The sequence below is a fragment of the Monodon monoceros genome, unplaced genomic scaffold (assembly GCF_005190385.1).
Source record: "Monodon monoceros isolate NGI ecotype Baffin Bay Population unplaced genomic scaffold, NGI_Narwhal_1 Super_Scaffold_19, whole genome shotgun sequence".
Classification (NCBI taxonomy): Eukaryota; Metazoa; Chordata; class Mammalia; order Artiodactyla; family Monodontidae; genus Monodon; species Monodon monoceros.
The window spans coordinates 9,485,357-9,505,826 of NW_021703775.1; the positions used below are offsets into that span (position 1 = coordinate 9,485,357).

General features: G+C 43.7%; 1 protein-coding gene across 2 annotated transcripts; it reads right to left on the reverse strand.

The window, feature by feature from the left end:
• Window positions 1–3,893: 3,893 nt before the first annotated feature.
• ZNF2 (zinc finger protein 2) lies at window positions 3,894–18,912 on the reverse strand. Of its 2 annotated transcripts, none has more exons than XM_029232573.1 (6): window positions 18,862–18,912; window positions 17,254–17,379; window positions 10,756–10,827; window positions 9,388–9,514; window positions 6,299–6,412; window positions 3,894–5,764 (listed from the first exon to the last, which is right to left on the reverse strand). In XM_029232573.1, exons 3-6 carry the CDS (start codon window positions 10,786–10,788, stop codon window positions 4,758–4,760), a joined length of 1,281 nt encoding a protein of 426 aa, XP_029088406.1. In that variant the 5' UTR covers window positions 10,789–10,827; window positions 17,254–17,379; window positions 18,862–18,912; the 3' UTR covers window positions 3,894–4,757. The 2 variants fall into 2 exon arrangements, with proteins under 2 accessions (XP_029088406.1, XP_029088404.1); XM_029232571.1 differs by having other exon boundaries at window positions 17,186–17,379.
• Window positions 18,913–20,470: the final 1,558 nt, after the last annotated feature.

Below are 20,470 nucleotides of genomic sequence, written 5' to 3' on the forward strand. Positions count from 1 at the left end.
TTGATACCGCTGACCTTAAGGTGCCTGGAACATGAAAGTCTTTCAAACTCCCAAGGAGCTCTAGGAAACGTCAGCTGGGAGTGGGGTTATCTTCAGGCTGGTGCATGTTCTCACCTTCCTTCCCACAATAAAGTGGCCAATTTTCTATCCAGCTCAAGTTCCCAAGAAAGAAAATCAAAGTACCTAACTGTCCCTGCTTGGGTATAAACCACAACGTCTGTTTGTCCTTTCTCTAATAGAATCCCCAACTTGTAGCTAGGCTTAAGGCTGCCTGGAGTAAAAATGGCATTCCTCATCATCCCTGCCTCTTGCGGGGGGGATGAGAGCAAAGTGATTCTTTTTTTTTTTTTTTTTTTTTTTGCAGTACGCGGGCGTCTCAGTGTTGTGGCCTCTCCTGTTGCGGAGCACAGGCTCCAGACGCACAGGCTCAGCAGCCATGGCTCACGGGCCCAGCCGCTCGGCGGCATGTGGTATCTTCCCGGACCGGGGCACGAACCCGTGTCCCCTGCATCGGCAGGTGGACTCTCAACCACTGCGCCATCAGGGAAGCCCCCTCACTATTTTATATTTACAGTTTTGGAGTGTCCATTGCCAGCACCCATTCATGCTTTGCCATTCTAATAGAGCTTCCTCCTCCCTCCAGAATCATAATAAATGGATTCTAATATCCTGCTCAGAAAGAGATAAAATACATGATCACATGAAGTATCTTTTAACTTTCCCTAACTAGCAACCTTGGATACTTCCTCCTCCATATCCTCATTGGGTTGTTAGAGGTTCATCAAGTAACATCTTTTCCCCACTTGAGTTCTGATCGAACTCAGAACAAAGGAGGCAGGCACATAGAGATCAGAACAGCTGTTTTGAGAGCTGTTGAAAAATGTGTCTGAGGGACAGTGACAACAGGTTTCCCCAGCCTGGACCCCACCCAGATATGTGTCCTACTGGAAGCGGAAGACTGCTTTCTGCAAGTACACAGTGCTTGCCACGTGGCCAGGAGCAGGCATCCCTCTAACGTCTCCAATGATCAAAGTAATCCCTTACCTTTTACCTCTAACAGCCCCTGATGATTTTGCAAAACTGTGCTATACAATACAATAGCAGTTGCCCAGAGTGGCTACTGAGCACCTGAAATGGGGCTAGTCCGAATTTGAGATGTGCTGTAAGAGTAAAGTACTTGAAGACTTAGTTTTTAAAAAATGTAGTATCTATCTCAATGCTTTTTATATTGACTCTATTTTGAAGTTTTTAAAATATTTGAATGAAATTCAAATATTGATTGAAATGAAATATTAAAATTAGCTTTTGCTGTTTCATTTTAATATTTAAAATATGGCATTATATTCCTGTTGGGCAGCACTGATCTAAAATGCCTGGACTCGGGTATAGGGCTTAGAGTCTCTTCAAGTTGATTTCATATTTAATGGTCCTGGAGGGGAAAGGTACTGCAGTTTTCCAGGGCCAGATTTGGGTCCTTGTCTCTCACATTGGTGCCATATGATCTTCACACTTCTACTATCAATATAAGCTGATACATACATTTCCTCTGTACATTCAGGCTCTTGTTAATGCATAGTCAAGGAAGACTCTCACCAGGATCCCCATCACCTCAACATGGGTACTTCAACTACTTTCTGCCTTTTTACCGCAGAAGTCCCACCTCGATAAGACAGACCACTTAGGAACTTGACATCCACAGCCAGCTTTCTCTTGGACTTACTAAGGAATCATGATTCTGGCTTTATCAGTATGTTATCTAGGGACTTCCCCGGTGGTCCAGTGGCTAAGATTTTGCGCTCCCAATGCAGGGGGCCCGGGTTCAATCTCTGGTCGGGACACTAGATCCCACACGCATGCCGCAACTGAGAGTTCGCATGTCGCAACAAAGATCCCGTGTGCCGCAACGAAGACCCGGTGCAGCCAAAATTTAAAAAAAAAAAAAAAGTTATCTACTGACCGGCACCCAGTAGCCTTGCTCCCCAGCTCCTCCTCACCTCTGTCTTATTTATGTGAGACTTGAGGGTTAATTTATTCTTAGAAGCACAGGCCTGGGGGTGAGATAAATTTCTGGGATTAGTAGTCCCACCAATTCTCTGTCCCAGGCTTCAGTGCACCGGTTTTCTCTATTTACCATATTGTCTTCATCTCAAAGTTCCCTAGCATTGCTTATCCTTTTCTTTAAAGTGTTGATTCATGGTGTGCTTCTATTAATTTGTGTGGTAAGTGTTAATTCTCTTAAACTTAGATAGGGCTTATTTAAGCATCAGAGAGATTATTTCATTTTTTTGAAACCCCTTTTAAAGTATTTTGCCTTGTATCTTAAAGAATGTTGGCATAGGGACTTCCCTGGTGGTCCAGTGGGTAAGACTCTGTGCTCCCAATGCAGGGGCCCAGGTTCGATCCTTGGTCAGGGAATGAGATCCCAAGTGCTGCGGCCAAAAAACAAAAAAAAAGATAGATAAAAAAAAGAATGCTGGCATACTTCCAGTTTGTCCAATTTCTGATTCGAAGATTTCACCCTACTAATGGCCATTCAGTGAAGCTAAAACCTCAAAATTTAAGAGCTCCACTACTCCATACCTTATTGAGAGGTAAAATGGCCCTTTCCTCAGAATTTTTAGGAGATGGAACAGTACTCCATCTTTTAAAAATGCTCTGCAGATCACCAAATTTTAGAAAGGAACAAAGGGAGAACTGCTGACTTTATGTCCCCACTCTGTTTCGATTACCACTTTACTCAAAAGTCCATTCTAGTCTCATCTTGCTGACAATGGCAGAGTATCTTAGGGGAATACCTGACATTCAATTTACTTTTAACAAGGCAATAAATTAAAGATTCAGAACTCTCAGAGACAGTCATCAGCCAAAAGTCTGTCAGTAGTTTCTTTTATTTTGTACTTGACATTATTAAATAATGACATTATCCACTTCAGTAGATTCTGCACTCTGTTTTTCCTCAAGTTACTTTGAGAGTCCACATGTGAAAAGTCTTCCTGCTGCTTATCTGCTTTAAGAAAGGTGGATCAATAGGGTTGTGGGTAGATTAGGGAAGGGTCTGTTTGGAATTCCAGCTTCTTGAATCAGACTTTTACTCCCAGGGAGAAATGCATGTTGGTCCACTGGGATTCATGCAGGGCGAGGTAAGTTCCAGACAGCCTTTCAGAATCAAGTCCTCTTCTGGGCTTCACCTTAAGCAAATAGAAAGGGAATGCAGAGCCTAGAGTCAAAGCTGCCTGGTGCCTGACTGTCAATAAAATAAAAATATAGGACTGGGTCCAGGGAATAGCAGGGTTTTGGGAGTCGAGATTTCAAGTTTAGCAATGTGGGATCACCTCATGGCAGACCTTAAATATTCAGAGACGTTTTCATTAAACAGGGAGCTATTTTAGGTCTTGAGTAAGGCAATGATGGGCAGGAAGGGATCATTTGGAAAGACCGGCCTAACAGTAATATGAAAAATGTAACTTGTGACAGAGGCTGTTTATATTAACCAAATGTTGAGGTGCCTGTTGACTTTCCTAGTATCTTGGTGCTGGGATCTGGTTTATGAGATATAAACAGAAGGGATGGCCCTGAAAAATATCCCAGCATACCCCCCAGCTTTCTCTTCCATGATGACCTTGGAGGCAACATGTTCTAAATGATGAGGATGAAGGAAGACAGACTCATATCTGAGTTTATGTGAGAAATGAATCTTTATTTGGGGTTCACTTATTGCCCCATAGCTCAACATCTCTCTCCTCAATAATGAAGAGGAAAGAATTCGAATCAAGGAGTGTCTACTGCAGTAATGGGAGCCTGAGATGATAAAGGTACAGGCTAGACTGTGAAATTCAGAGAAAGGATGTGAATCTAAGAGGTGTTTTAAATAGAACTTGGTAAGTCAAAGAGTCATTAATTCAGATAACTATTTATTGAGCACCTATTATTTGCAAGGCACTGTGTGAGATACAAAGACATATAAGTCACAACTCCGAGTGCTTACAACCTGGTTGAGGAAATAATACATGTACATAAATTATAAAACAAACCTTATAGCATTATGGTAAAGAGAACAGACTTTGAAGGGAGACCTGTATTCAAGACCTGGCTTCACCTTTTACTAGCTGTCATATTGGGCAAGTTATTTAACTCCTCTAAACTTCAGTTTGCTCATCTGTAATATGTGGGTAGTAACAGTACCTACTTCAGAGGGTTAGTGAGAGGAGCAAATAATCTACTCCTTGCAAAACTCTCAGCTGAGTGCTTGCCCCATAATAAGCACTCAATAAGTGCTAGCTACTAGTAGTAGTATTAAGAGATCTAGAAGCTGGGACACAACAGAACAAGGTCAGTGCCCAAAAAGTCTCCAAGAGAGAGGGACTAACGGCTATAAAGAACTGTTCTGGAAACAACAGTATTGCTCTGACATTAGTGTGCCTTCCCCTCCTGCTGTGGCCTCCAGTTATTTAAAGTGTAGTGATACCTGGGGCCTAGGACGAGAGGTGTGTCTGAGGATGGCCTCCTAACGTTTGTCCCTATCGTCTGACGAACCTCTGCAAAATGTTGACTCTAAAGAGTCACATCCTAATTTCTGGCATCCCACATCAGCTCTATAACACAGTGGGTAGAGAATGTTCCTTCAAACACTGTGGTAACAGAGGCAGGTAAGGAGAGTAGTAGCCAGAATAGGTGCAATGACTGGGAGATGGATTTAAGTTGGGGAAGACCTATCTTGAGTTTGCATGGAGGTCCTTTAACTAAAGCTTTTGCTCAACTCAGTCTATTCCCTGTTTGGCATAACGCCTTTGATGTTGAATAACTGATGATTTGGAACTGAAAACCTTCCCACACACGCTGCATTCAAAGGGCTTCTCTCCTGTATGAACCCTCTGGTGTCGCGTAAGCCGGCACCTCTGGCTAAAGGCTTTTCCACATTCGCTGCATTCATATGGCTTGTCTCCGGTGTGAATCTTCTGATGTTGAGTAAGGGAGGAGCGGTCAAAGAAAGCTTTCCCGCACTCGCTGCACTGATAGCGAGGCTCTCCAGCGTGGGCTTTCTGATGTCTATTCAGTGATGAGACACCATAGAAGGCTTTCCCACACTCGTTACATTCATACGGCTTCCTGCCCGTATGGATTAGCTGATGTCGAGTAAGAATACTTTTCTGGCTAAAGGCTTTCCCACACTGATTACATTCATAAGGACTTTCTCCAGTATGAATTCTCTGGTGTCGAGTAAGGGACGAGCGGTCAAAGAAGGCTTTTCCACACTCATTGCATTTAAAGGGCTTCTCTCCAGTATGAATTCGCTGATGTACAGTTAGGGATGAACGGTCGAAAAAGGCTTTCCCACAGGCATTGCACTCGTAGGGGCTCTCCCCAGTGTGCGACATCAGATGTCTACTGAGACTGCTCCTGTGACTGAAGGCTTTCCCGCACTCAGGACAGTCATAGGGCTTCTCTCCAGTGTGAGTCCTCTGATGGCGAATAAGGGAGGAGTGGTCAAAAAAGGTCTTCCCACAGTCACTGCATTCCTGGTCTCTCTCTTTAGTGAGAATTTTCTTGGGAGGGGTTGCCCCATGCTGCAACCTTTCCTCCTGAGAAAGGGATTTCTTGCAGGCCTCCACTGCAGGGCTTTCCTTCTCTGTTCCCAAACCACCATCCACTACATGAACTTCAAATTTAGGAGGTGAAGGACCTTTCATTCCAAGCTTTCCCCTCAATGTTCTTTCTGATTTTTCTTCTTCTGAAGCACCTTGAATCTCAGGCTTAGTCTCCCAGTCTGGAATGGACAGAAAACACAGATGCATGTTTCTTTCTTGGGCTAGGAAATGTTACAGCAGAGAGGAGAGATGCTATGATAAATCTGAAAAGTCATGTACAGTCACCGCATTGCTTGCTCCCAGAAAGTGTTACACTCTAGGGAGAAACCAAGACTTGGGACTGAAACGGGGAATAGAACTGATAGTGGAAATCTCAGAAAAGAGGAGAATTTCCATTGGGAGCATGGCTAGGTTAATTAGGAGAGCTGGCTAAGTGGAGGGGATAGTGAGGAATAGGAATATCAAAGTGTGAATGGGTAATGTGACAGGTCTGAGAAAGTAAACATTTGGTGAATAATAGTGCACAGAACTTTAAGGTGCAGAGAAAAAGAAAAAAAAAAGCACTGGTGGGGGACAGAGAATAAATAATAAAGGACAAGATTTGAATTTGAGAAAAAGGTGATACCCAATACCCCCTCCCACATACACCTAAATAACAACCACAAAACGAAACAAAAACAAAACTCTGCCCTGCCCAGTTCATACTCAATTACCTTGTGAGACATTCTCTGCACATTCTTTCCCCTCAGATCCATGAAGCTCCACTATCCAAGGCTCATCCCCTCTCTTCAACTGAAAAATCACATCAGGTCCAGGAACTGGAAGTCCTGCTCATGGAGAAAGAAACAAGCCAGGTGGTCATGTGTGATTAAATACACAACGATTCCAAAGCTAATCCCAACCTCTACGTCTTTCAGAGAGCAAATGCAAAAGGCAGAAAGTGCACACCAGGAATACAGAGTATGAAGTCATATAAGGAATTCAGGAAACTCTGAATGGAGGTCAAGACTGAGGTTCTAAAAAGGAACAAATAGCATTTGGTCAGAGAGTTGATAGACTCCATTTGAATTAATGTGTTTATTCTTCCCCACGAAGTGAATGGGATGATCCTAGCTTTAGCACTGGTAGGATGGGGAGAAAAGTCCTTAACTCAGAGAAGATGAGAATGAAGAAAAGTCACAGTGAAAAAGAATGTGTGATGTGGGGGCTTCTCTGGTGGCGCAGTGGTTAAGAATCTGCCTGCCAATGCAGAAGACACAGGTTTGAGCCTTGGTCTGGGAAGATCCCACATGCCGCGGAGCAACTAAGCCCATGCGCCACAACTACTGAGCCTGCGCTCTAGAGCCTTCGAGCCACAGCTGCTGAAGCCCGCACACCTAGAGCCCATGCTCCGCAACAAAGAGAAGCCACCGCAATGAGAAGCCCGCGCACCACAACAAAGAGTAGCCCCCGCTCGCTGCAACTAGAGAAAGCCCATGTGCAGCAATGAAGACCCCACGCAGCCAAAAATAAATACATTTATTTTTTAAAAAAAGAATATGTAATGTGTATTATATAGGTGCCCATTTTTGTTTGTTTATTTACCCTTTACTATTGTGATTTTATTTAAACAAGTGGATCATGTTCATTGTAGGAAATCTAGAGGCATGTACAAGTAATAAGAAAAATCACCTTTCGTACTTTGTATTCATTTCTTTCTTTCTATTCACTTTGATACTGAAAGATACCTATAGATACATTTTGTTAAAAACTGGATAATGACAATTATATCTCAATTTTTGAGAACAATAAAAAACTACTGGAGAGCGATTTTGGAAAATAACTAAGACTACCCCAACTAAAATCATTCCTATTTGATTTATTTTGACATCTACAAGTAGATAATTTCTAAATCCATAACGATTCACTATATATAATATATGTCACTCCAGGCATTTTTACATTGAAAACATCATTTTGGGCAGAAGACTCTCAATTAAAAAAACAAACAAACAAGGAAAAACCCCCAATAACTGGATAATGAAATAATGTTAAATTTTAAACTTGATTTTTTCACATAATAAAAAATTTAAAATATTACTTTAATTAGCACAGCTCTACCTCACCATTTTAATGGCTACATGGTATTACATTGTATGGAATAACATCATTTATTTAATTAATCTCTTGCTGACAGACATTCCAGACTGTTTTCAATGTTTTGCTAAAACAAACAATGGTATGATGAATATCTGTGTACACCACAGGCTGCTAATCTTATTATTTCCTTAGGACAAATTTCTAGAAGTGAATCTGTCCATCTTTGGTTACATTTAAAAAACAAATCCCCTCCTAGAAATAGTCTTGAGGTCTAAACTTCCCCTGCATTGGGACCCCTGACTTGGGCAAGAGAGGTACTTTCTTCTTGGGCCCAAGGATCATTGATCTGGTTGTATGCTGACTCTCTGCTGAGAACGGCCACATCCATCACCTGCCCATGGCTTCCTGTCTCTGTCCTTAGATTTCTATTTTTCCTACCAAAGTGACAAAGGCTCAGCAGTCTCCCTTAATGCTCCCTAAACATTCTCTTCTGTTTCCAGATTTGTCCTGTTTAAGCTACTCCAGGGTGTTGTGCTTGCTTTTTTGACCTGCCTTGAATGAAATCTGCGATGTGACTCCTTTTACTGCCTCCTGCTGCTGTTTTTAAGTCTATTCTAAATCTGTACACACTCAGCCTCTTATCCTGGAAGCTCCTGAGAGGTTCTCCTTACAGGAGCCCAACTTTACTCTCACGAATACCTCACATCAGCAGTAGCTCTTAATTTTCCTTTTGTCACACAAGTCTCTATCATTGCAAAGTGCCTTCTGCAGGCATCTCTCTAAGATGTCCTTAAGACAAATATTCAAAATCAAACACATTTCTAGTGACCTACTCTGAGCTACAACCTTCTAATCTCACCCCTACATGCCCTCTTTTATTTTTTGGCATGCGCGTGTGGCATGCAAGATCTTAGGTCCTGACCAGGGATCAAACCCACACCTCCTGTAGTGGAAGCACAGAGTCTTAACCACTGGACTGCTAGGGAAGTCCCCCTCTTTTTTTTTTTAATTGAAGGATAGCTGATTTACAATGTTGTGTTAATTTCTGCTGTACAGCCAAGTGACTCAGCTATACATACATATATATATATATATACACACACATATATATTCTTTTTCATCAATAGATTCTTTTCCATTATGGTTTATCGCAGGACATTAAATATTGTTCCCTGTGCTAAAGAGTAGGACCCTGTTGTCCATCTGCCCTTTTTTTTTTTAAATGGAAACACTTCTTTCCCCCTCCTCTGTTTCTCTGAGGAGAAATTTTCCTTCAAAGAGAATGCCCCTTGCACTCCCCCTTAGTACTCTGGATGGAGCTGAGTAAGTTACTGCTGAGCTGAGGGAAGACCTGGGCGTAGGTAACTCGGCCTCTTCTGCTGGCCCCAACCCTCTGGAGAGCAGTTCCCTGCAGCAGGCTCTCACATGCCCTGCTCCTCCTGGCCCTGGCCCTGGCCCTCCATGTTGCAGGGCCAGGCTTCTCAGCAAGGGCCCCTTGGTTGTCCAGTCTGCTTACAGCTCAGGGAGCAAGCCTGTCCCAGGCTGGGGTTCAGGATTAAGAAACCCACTCTTGCTGTACACCTAAGCCACATCCCTCTGCTCTTCGATCTTGTCTCTCAGGGGTTCTGACTTGGGTGGGAGGAGAAGAGGTGTCAATTTATTAGCCTCTCGAGCCCACATCAACACAGTACAGAGTCTACTCCTGGTGGGAAACTCTCCTTACCCAACGAGACAATGCTCTTATAGTTCTCCAGCATCACCTCCTTGTAGAGGGCTCTCTGAGTAGGGACCAGACACCTCCACTCTTCATCTGTGAAAACCACCGCCACGTCCTCGAATGTCACTGGGTCCTGGAAACACAATTACGTTCTCCTTATTCATAACCCTTCTCTTTACATGGCCAGACAAAACTATCATCATGATGACAGCCTGGAGGATGCAGAGGGAGTGGAAAGAAAATGGTTCTGACAAAGTAAGGCTTTGAAGCATTTGGGGAAAGTGCTATACTCCCCCGAGGCATGAAGTTCTTGGTCACAACCCCACACTCCCTTCCTAGCCGAGCCTCTGAATATCAGGGGCTCTTTTTTCAGACTTACAGAAAACGTGCAAGAATATAACAAAGAATTCCCATGTACCCTTTACCCAGCTTCCCCAAATTAACATTTTCCACACTGGCTTTATCTTTCTGTCTCTCTCAGTACACGCACATTCACCTATCTTCTTCCTGAACTTCTTTAGAGTAACTTGCAAACGTGATGTCTCTTTACTCATAAATGTTTCAATGTGTATTTTGTAAGAACAAGGATATCCTCTTGTATAATCACAGCATGATTGTAAAAATCAGGATAGCAGTGATATTATATAATTATCTAATCTACAACCTTAGTCAAATTTCACCAATTGTCTGTGTGTGTGTGTGTGTGTGTGTTTTTAAAAATCCTTCAAATAATGGTGTAGATTAGATCATCTTTAAGCTCTTTCTCATTTCACTCTGCTGTCCTGTGATTCTGTAAGGTTGCATCTTTACCCCCAATCCTGAAACCCAGATGAGTCTCCACAGTGTCTGCAGAAGCTCTAAGCCAGAGCATGGAATTCAAGACTCTGCCCTTGGGCAGGAAGGGGGTAAACCACATGTCTCTACCCACACAAAACTCTCTTCAGGACTCTTTCAACTTCACTGAGGTGCTTTACAGTATGTGTCACGTTCTCCGCCTAACCCAACAACTCCCTGGGATATGGGGACCTACTTTCAGTCCATACATAGTGGATGTACTAAAGGGAAGTCAGAACTAGAAACAGCCTGCTGTTCCCCAAACCTTCCAATCAGACCCGTACCATTGGTTTTTGGGCAAAATTGCTTAGGGTGAAGGCCACAGGGGCTGCGTGCCTGGTGACAGGCTAGTGGGCACATGTTCAAGGCAAGGAAGCATCACTGAAAGATATCACAAATCAAATGGGAAGGACACACTCCCTAAGGAGTCCTTCCTCCACCTGGTTGGGTTTGATCAAAGAAGCTCCAAGATAGAGAAAGAAACGTGGTTACATTCTGGAGCCTGATAGAGTGTTTCAGAAACACAAAAGTCCAACTCACCTGGAATCTGGTAGTCGGAGACACAGTAGCCATTCCCTCCCGAGTGCTCTCTTTGCAGAGAAGAGCCGAGTCCTAATGAGGCAGAGGTGTGGGATGAGAAAGAGGGTAGAAGAGCAGTCTTGTTTTGTAGTTTTGTGACCCATGAAGCAAGAAATCTCCACACACCAGTGAGTTATGTACTCACCTTCATTCTCAATACCCTACAAAAAGGGAAGGCAAAGTAAAGCAAGGCCAAGAGCAAGCCCACCCCATCCCAGAACTAGAGTGAAAGGCCATGGATAGTGCTATGCAGAACACAATGTGGTGCTTGTTTTACCATAATCTTAGAGGCAAAGTTCTGTTCCTGGCAGTCAAGAACATATTAAGGCTCATACCGTCTTTACAAATTCACATTCAACATTGCTCAGAATGATTACTGGACAAAAAGCATACGAGATTTTATGAATGGCTATATGGACAAGTTCTGTCAGGGAAATACCCATAGCCTCTTCAAAGGAAAAATGCCCCATTCACAGCAATACCCGATGCTAAAGGAGCAGCCCTTGGGCAGCCACAGTTTGTCCCGCGTGACCCTGCCTCTCACTCCTGGAGCCACACTGATTAGGCCACAGGTGGGCAATGCACAGGCTGACCAGTGGACGGACGTACGGTCTGGCTTGAAAAGATGACATCCATCCTCAGGATCGTGAACTAAGAAATGCTGGGACAACGAGGGGGTGATGAGCTGAAAGGATACCATGAGGGACAGAAGTAGCCACGAGGGTCAAGGAGCCAAAGGTACCAGGAAGCAGAACCCATGAGCATGTGGGAGGCACGAGGTAGAGAATAGGCTGTAACAGACTTAACACAGGTGGGCACATTGGTGGTGAAGCACTGAAGCAAAGACCCAAGAATTCCTGGCCTTGAAGGCCCTAATTCACCTAGCACCACCCCAGACAGCAATTTGCATGCAGACCAGCCTTATTTATTCTCAGATTTCCATAAGACTGTAACCCTCTCAGGCTTTGTGTGAATCTTTATGACCAAACTTTACTTGCATTAACTGAGTCCATCTCAGTTTCTCACAATCAAGAGTCTAATTGAGACATAGTCAAATCAAGCATTTTGGGGATTCATGAGTGGGGTGTGGGGAGAGTGTGGTCCTGAGAAGGAGAAGGAAAGGGTGTGTATGTGGCTCAATGACTACTGTCCTGCAGCCAAGGGAATGTATTCATTGATCCTTGTTATTCCTTCATCCATCTATCCAACCAACATTTATTCAGCACCAACTATTTATGCAAAAGAAGTATGACACTGTCCTTGTCTTTCAAAAGCTTATGGACTACTACACAGGACAAACAAGTAATCAAGTTAACATTTCACTGCAGGATGAATAGATGCTCTAAAGAGATGTGCCCAGCTAACTACGAGACAGCACATCAGAGGCTCGCCTAACCCAGACGCGAGGCAGGGAGGAACACTGCCGGTTTCTTGGCAGAAGTGGGACCTAAGGTAAGTTTTGATTTGGGGGAGGCATTAGAACATTCTAGGCACACACAAAAAATCAAGTTTTCCAAAAATAAGGAGGCAGGTCTTTACAGGGAAAGGATTAAAACCTGTAATGAGTTTAGAATGGCAATGTTTAGGTTGGGGCAGTGCTGGGGGGGAAGATGGGGTTGAAGAAGTAGGCAGAGACCAGCTAGATCAAGGAGAGCTCTGTGTGGTCCTACTCCCACTGGCATGGGGATCACAGAAGGATTTAAGCATGGAAGGGTCACCACCAGATTTGTGTTTTAGAAAGATCTTTGCAATTTGTATCAAGGGCCTTAAAATACATATCTTTGACCCAGCAATTTTCTCCTCGGAGTTTTTCCTAAGGAAATAAGTAAGAACACATGCAAAGTTTTTTATTAATCGTCACTAACACTAACCTGTACTGAGTGCCATGTGAGGCAACCTCCTAAGCACTCTACATGTGTCATCTCATTTAATCCTTACAATACAGCAAAAATTTGAAATAGCCTAAGTTTCTAACATAGGAGATTTGAGGGCTTCCCTGGTGGCACAGTGGTTAAGAATTCCCCTGCTAATGCAGGGGACACGGGTTCGAGCCCTGGTTCGGGAAGATCCCACATGCCGCAGAGCAACTAAGCCCATGTGCCACAACTACTGAGCCTGCGTTCTAGAGCCCACGAGCCACAACTACTGAAGCCCGTGTGCCTAGAGCCCATGCTCCGCAACAAGAGAAGCCACCACAATGAGAAGCCCACGCACCGCAACGAAGAGTAGACCCCGCTCACTGCAGCTAGAAAAAGCCCGCGCACAGCAATGAAGACCCAATGCAGCCAAAAATAAATAAATAAATAAATTTATTAAAAAGATAAAATAAAAAATAAAATAGGAGATTTGATTAAATAATTTATGGTCCAGACCATACATACAATGGAATACCACTGATATTATCATATTAATATGGTAATGTTATCATATTTTAAATGTTACTTTATATGATAATTAATATCATATTAATAATAACTAGCATTTATTGAACTTATGCTACCGACCAGGCACTGTACTAGTACTCTTTATAAGAATAGTTTAATTCCATCCTTATGAATCAATAAGGTACGACTGTTTCACAGATTAGGAAATTTAGGCTTTGTAAGAGGCTGAGGCAGAATTTGAACCCCAGTCTGGCTAGCAGTTTTTAACCTCTATGCTGTAATGATTTATTTTCATGAAAAGATAGCCACACAGATAACAGACCAATAGACTAGAAAATACCAAAACATGTCAAAGCAGATAGGAAAGCTTGACACATGACAGAAGTGGCATCACAAATCACTGGGGGAACGATCACTAGTAATAAACTGCAAACAACTTACATGTTCATCAATAGGATAAACTGTGATTTTATATGTGTATGTGTGTGTGAATATTATACCTTGATTAAGATGAATGAACTAGAACCTCATGTTAGTAATACAAATTCCAGAAATATAATTACTGAGCAAAAATAAAGTTATAGAATGACTTACTATGTAATAGTTATATAAAATTTAAGAACAGGTAAATGGTATCTACAAAAATCTATATGGGACAATAAGCAACAGATTGTGAGTATCTCTGGGAAAGAAGGGAAATAGGATTGGGGAGGGATACCTAGGAGACTTCAACTTTGTAATGTTTTGTTAAAAAAATCTAAAGGGAAAACAAAAACAAAGAAATTCACACAACATTAAGTGAAGAATGCACACTTTTAAAATTACATAATTGAGCATGCACACACGTACAGAAAAAAGACTGGAAGAATATATATTAAAATGTAAATGGAATTTGAGTGGTGGCATTACAAGTGATTTTTATTTCTTACAATTCCTTATATTCTGATTTTTTTTTTTACAAGAGTTATGTGTTTACTTTGGTGTACAGGAAAAATAACAGGAAGGAAGGAAAGGAGGTGTGCAGAAAGTTATAGCAGACCTGAGACTGCCATTCTTGGGAACGTCTACTTGCAATGTTGGCCCTTGGCTGGGGTCTGGGTACTTCAATTTTAAGAGGGTTTCCTAAGAGGTAGGGTGGGCCATTATGCCTAAACTATTTGTGCAAACAATATGGTTTCTGCTGAACACCTGCTGTCTTGCTAGAGGGCCTGGAATTTTGGTATATGTTAGGCAGGAGGTGCCTACATGGCTAGCCCTCACTAAAAAGCTTGGGCTCTGAGTCTAAAGAACTTATTTGGGCTGACACATCACACACATGTTGCCGCATTTTCATTGTCGGAGGAGGAAGTGCTCTGTGTGACCCCTCATGGGGAGGGAGAGAGCATGAGGAAGACTTCCCATGGGTTCCCCCAGACTCTGCCTATCTGTCCCCCTTATGATCTGGCTGTGTATCCTTGCGAGATCACTGTCCTCATCTTAGCCATGAGTATAACTATGGGCTGAGTCCTGAGTCCTGCTAACAAATCCCTGAATGAGGGGTGATCTTGGGCACCCCCGACACAGGCGGCCATACCACTCTGGGTAGCTGTGGCAGAATGGGAGCAGAGGAGGTGAGGAGACCGGTGAGGAGACTATTACAATTAACTAAGCAAGAAATGATGAAGAACTGGACAGCAGACGTGGAGAGAAGGGGAATTACTGTTGAGATATTAAGAATAGACCATAGATTAGAAGTGGAGGCTGAAGGTGATGGGAGAGGCAAGGATGACTCCAGGTCACGGATCTGAGCAATGTGTGAGTAATGGCACCATTCATAGAGATGAGCGACAGAAAAGGAGTTTTGGAGGGAAAGCTAAGAAGTACAGTTTTGGGCATTTAGAATTTGAGCTGTTTCCACATCTCTGGATAGGAAAAGAATCAGATGACTCTGGCTCCCACTGACCAAGTTGTAAAAATTATTATTGCCAAATGAAATCACTTGAATTTTGAAAAACTGTGAGTTTCAGTCAAAATAGAAAGGTTAATATAAAGTATTTTTAAAAATGGTTACAATACAAAGAAGGCAATGTTCAAGCCTTTAGTTGTATATAATAGTACTTTGTTTTTTTCTATTATTTGTAAGACTATTCACAAAGTATAGACGTATCCTTGAGATATATAGTTGTATTCATTCACATAAGCATGAAAAAAGAAACCTAGGAAAAGGGGATAAACAAAGTAATCCCAGAAATGGGAATTCCGTACCCCAAACAGGAAGGACTAACCAGCAATGGGACCAGGTAGAAAGAACATGGACTCCTCACAATGAACCAAACTCAGATTCTAAAGAGGCAAAGTAACTGCAGACTTAATCCTTCTTCCCTTAGGAGATGAGCCCTCCAGCTGGTCTTATTAATTATAAGATACTAATAAGGTAAGTTACGTTTTCAAAAATGCCAAAAGACTAGATCAATATATACTTAATAGACAACGGGTTAACACCGGCCAAGCAAACTTTAAAAGAATATTGCCTTGAGTGAACAACAGTTTGCAAAAACTAAAACCTATGTGAAAGGCAAAAACTTAAAACAAAACTTACTGGAAAAAAAAGTTTGGTGTAACTATAAAAAAGAACCTCAACCTGAGGAGAGACTGGGGTTTGAATCTTGCTAGGAGGCCAAGAGGATACCTGTACAAATGGAAACAAATATACGACATCAGTTGGCAACCAGAGCCTCCAACTTGTGTTGTCTGAGGCAATATGTATTCTTATACTTGTCGGTCTGTCAAGATTCCTCCATCCCCAGGAGGGTCTCAAAATATTACCCTTGGGTCCTATGGAGATGTCAAAATTAGCATTTAGAGATACAGGAGAGTATAGGAGTAAAGGCTCTGGCAGACCGCTTGAAATCAAAGTCCAGCTCTGCCTCTTCCTACCTGTGTGACCTCAGGTAAGTTTCTTAAACTCTCAGTTTGCCCAGCTGTAAAATTGGGATAGTGAAAGCACACATCTCATAAAGTTATTGTGATCCTTAAATAGGATAATACGTGTGAGGCATTTAGAATAATATGCTAAGTAAGTGTCAGGAGTCCTAGGAAGGTAGAAATAAAGAAAATATTAATTACACTGTGTCGCTGCTGTTTTAGAGTAGGTTTAAGTGTAAGTGTAGCCACAATATTGGGATCAAAGTATTTGTTCATGTTGTCTAAAGCATCAGAACTTTTTGAACAAATCAGCTGAACTACATCTGAAATTGTGGTTGAAACTGCTCAATGTTTAAATGCTTAAAGACAATTTTCAAAGTTTCATTTATTAGATTATAACTTTAATACACTGAGCATTAACCAAATTACAAACAAAGGTGAGCATAAACGCTCCCCAGCCATTAAACGACCAGCTAATGTTCCCAAGGTGCTCATCGTCTGTGGGCTCCCTGCCAGGCCAACTTCATTCCCCGTCAGGTCTAGACTCCACCAGCAGTCACTTCGGTAAGCTCTCAGTGGTACTCAGGACTCCTCAAATCCACCACATTCACATGGAATCACTGCCAGCAAAGGGTCACCTCTGTTTTTCCTCTCCCTATTTCTGGATCTCAGAGTATTTCTGGAGAAAATGCTTTTCAAATTCTTATTCTATACCTTCAAAGAGTGCTCGCCTAGAAAGCTTTTACCATTCCCATCTTAGCTACACAGCTATCCCAAACCTCCATGGTTACCCTTCAATTTCAGCAGAACACTGTCTTTCACCACACTGAAGCTTCGCAAGAGTGAGTTCTGAGCAAGGTAGGACTGTGGTAGAAAGCCTTCCACAGGCCTGGATTACTGACTGTGAAGGCTTGGGCAAGTTACTTAAGCTAACGGTTGACCCCCCATCCCCTGTTTTTTAATACCTATTTCACAGGGCAGTTATAATAGTAAATGAGACAATTAATGTAAAGCATTTATCTTACAGTCTGTTCAATAAATGAAAGTTTCTTTCCTTTCTACTGCCCAACACCAGCCCATTCACAACCAATATTTCCAAGTACCTGTTATGTGCTAGGCAGCCTGGGTGTGAGGCCAGCAAAATGGAAATGTCTCTTCTCCAGGACTTTACCTTAGCGTCCTACATCTGTGTCCTACTTTCTTTTCCACCATTGTTTCCTCTCAGAATCTGCTTCCTGCATGACCCACTCTTCCTTTCTCCAGCATCTCCCATCGCTTCAGGAGCTTCTTCACATATCTGCAAACAGATATAATCCTCCTCGATGTGAAATTATCTTCACTGAATCCCATGGCCTCCCTCTGGCAAAACAGTTCTCATTTAGATTTTCCTTTCATGATCAAACTTCTTCTACATACCTACTGATGCCACATCATCACCACCTACTCTTCTCAAAGCCATTTTTTTGCTCCTGCCACCCCTCACACACCTGAAACCGCATGCTTGAAAACTGCCAATGCATTTCTGAGCTCTAATTCCGATAGTCCTTTTCTCCTTATTTCTCTGCAGCTTTTTGACTGTTTTGACAAGTTTCTGATGCTGCCCAAGGCTCAGACTGCGTACAGCGTTCTTCCCGCTATCCCGCAGAAAGTCCATGCACACCTGGTGCTCCATTTCCGCCTCTACAGAAATGCTTCCCGAGTCTAGTCCCAACCCCTCTTCCAAACTCATCCTGCATTTCCAAATGACTAAGAATTTTCAATTAGGCATTTTGTTGGCATCTTAAAACCACCTTCCCCTATGCAATTCCCCACATGACCTCCTCTCCCTGTCCTTACATTTCTAGCAGATGTTCTATTATTCTCCCAGGTGCCCCAAATTCAAACTCTTACCTAGCTATCTTTCCTCCCAAATCTAGTTAGTCACCAGATCCTTCTGAGCCTTCTTTTGCAATGTCATTTGTATCCTTACCCACCACCGACACCATCATCATTCAGGTCCACAACAGCTTGCTTCAGGACTACTACCACTACCAAGCGTTCCTAACTGGTTCCCTGCACTAGTCCCTTCCCCTCTCTAGTCCTGGATGGAACCTCTAGAATAACTGTACCAAAATAGTTTTAGTCCTGTCAGTCCCCGATCCGTCCCATACAATCCACCCTGCTGACCGTGTCTCGTCCTGATACTCTATGCTCTGACCCCACTGTGCTTTTCCCCACCCTTGTCTCCCACTGTTCCTCGATACTTCACTCTTATACATAGCATTTCCTTCTCAAATCTGCCTAATGCTTCGCTACTTCTTTCCTATTTTTTTCACATCAAATTCTACCTCCTCCACGAAGGTCCCCTGATCTAGTGCGGAGGCCTATGGTAGGGAGCTAAACGAGACAATCTGATGCGATTTCTGGGAAAGACGGAGGGACTGGAGTGGGCGGCACCCTAGATTTAGTGTCAATTCCACCCACGTTTATTAAGCACCTATTATGGTAAGAAGGTACGGGAGGTGCAGAGGAAGTCTCCAAACTTCCCACGGAACACACGCACACACGGGGGCTGGGGGGACAACTTTCCGTCCGCACCTGTCCGAGCCGGGACGTCGACACACACACACGCACACGCACACACTCACGCGCACACGCACACACTCAGACGTTCTGCAGGTTGGCTCCGCCCGCGTCACCTGTTCTACTCCCACAGCACCTCCCCCAAGTTCTCAGTGTCCCCTTCTCTCGGCCGCTGCGCTCACTCGGCTCCGCCAAGACACACATCCACAGCCCTCACCTCCGGCACAGACTGCTCGCGACCCAGGAAGACGGCGCCTTTTCAGGTCGGGAAAGCAGTGCGCCGGCGCAGGGGGTTCTGACGTCCGCGCTCCCCACCAATGCTCGGCTTTGGCAGACTCCATTTCCCAGAAGTCTCAGCGGTTGGCGAGCTTTAATTTGATGTCTAAAGATCTGCGCAAGCGTACCCTTCTAATGAAGGGGTGGGCGGTGCCGAACCGGATCCGACGCGGCAGTGCGGCAGCCTGAGGGCAGAGAGGGAACCGTCGTGGATGCTAGGGACGCTTGTGGTCAGCCTGGAAGTGCTGCCTATGTGTGCTGTCACGTCCCTCCAGCCCTCCGATGAGAGGGCCGTCCTAAGGAAATGTGCCACTTTTAGCTTTGGGGGCCGGTCCCTACTGAGAACGACTTCGAGTCTTCTGGCCCTCGGAAGGGGCTTGTTTCCGCTTCAGCTTGTTCACTTTTAAGGAATTTGGTTGTAAAATTTGGGCAGGAGTGACGCAGAGTTTGGTTCTGAGGATGCGGCTGGGTATGTGCACATTTTTGTGCAGAAAAGAGGAGAGCCCAGGAGTAAGGCAGGTAGCCCGACTCCCGACATTTTGAGTGCACACCAGCCTGTCTTCCTTGGTGCTACTGGAAGGCCCCTCGTTGGAGTCTCGCAGGGCTTCTCAACCTTGACTGCACGCCGGAATCACCGAAGAGCTTTGATACATTGATTCCTGGGGCCCACTATGAGGAGTGAGAGTTTGAAAAGATCTGCAGGTGATCCTAATGTGTAGCTGAAGCGAAGAATCACTGCTCTATAGCTTCAGGGAAGACTTGAGATTATACAAAGAATGTGATGGAGTTCTACAGTCAGGAACAAGTCTACACTTGCACTCAAAAAACCTAAATTGCCTGCCGTAGGCAAGGCATTGTTACAAACACAAATAAGACACAGTTACTGCCCCAAAGGAACTCGTGTTCCAGTGGACAAATCAGAATGTGAAATTGTTACAACACAAAGCAGTGTGTTCTACAATTATGTCACTATAGGGAGACACTATTGGGAGTACAACTGAGGAAGCAATTAACTATGGCCGAGAAAGTTGGAAAAAGCTTCCTATAACTGGTATACTTGAAGAAGAGTAATTAGAAAAAATGCAGAGAGAATAGCATCTGCAAAGGTATAGGCTAGAGGATAAAAGTGCAAAGAATTAGCAGCAAGATGAGTGGCTGATGGGTAAGGTTTAGGGGCTGATAACCATGACTTGGAGCCAGATGGAGGACGATTTTGTGCTATAGTAAGGGGTTTGGACCTTCCAAGAGGATTAGGACTTGGAAAAGTTACAATGTCCAAGACATATTTTCTTGCTGTTCCCTTCTGTGGGTGTTTTTTTTGTTTGTTTTTTGTTTTTTGCAGTACGTGGGCGTCTCAGTGTTGTGGCCTCTCCCGTTGCGGAGCACAGGCTCTGGACGCGCAGGCCCAGCGGCCACGGCTCACGGGCCCAACCGCTTCGCGGCATGTGGGATCTTCCCGGACTGGGGCACGAACCCGTGTCCCTTGCATCGGCAGGCGGACTCTCAACCACTGCGCCACCAGGGAAGCCCAGGTGGTTTTTATTATTCGT

Coding starts and splice junctions, on each gene's coding strand:
- ZNF2 (XM_029232573.1), bottom strand. CDS start 10,788: ATGGCTACTGTGTCTCCGACTACCAGATTCCAG. Junction 9,515..10,755: donor CTCCGACTACCAGATTCCAG/GTGAGTTGGACT, acceptor TTGTGTTTCCAG/GACCCAGTGACATTCGAGGA. Junction 5,765..6,298: donor TGCAGAGAATGTCTCACAAG/GTAATTGAGTAT, acceptor TGTCCATTCCAG/ACTGGGAGACTAAGCCTGAG.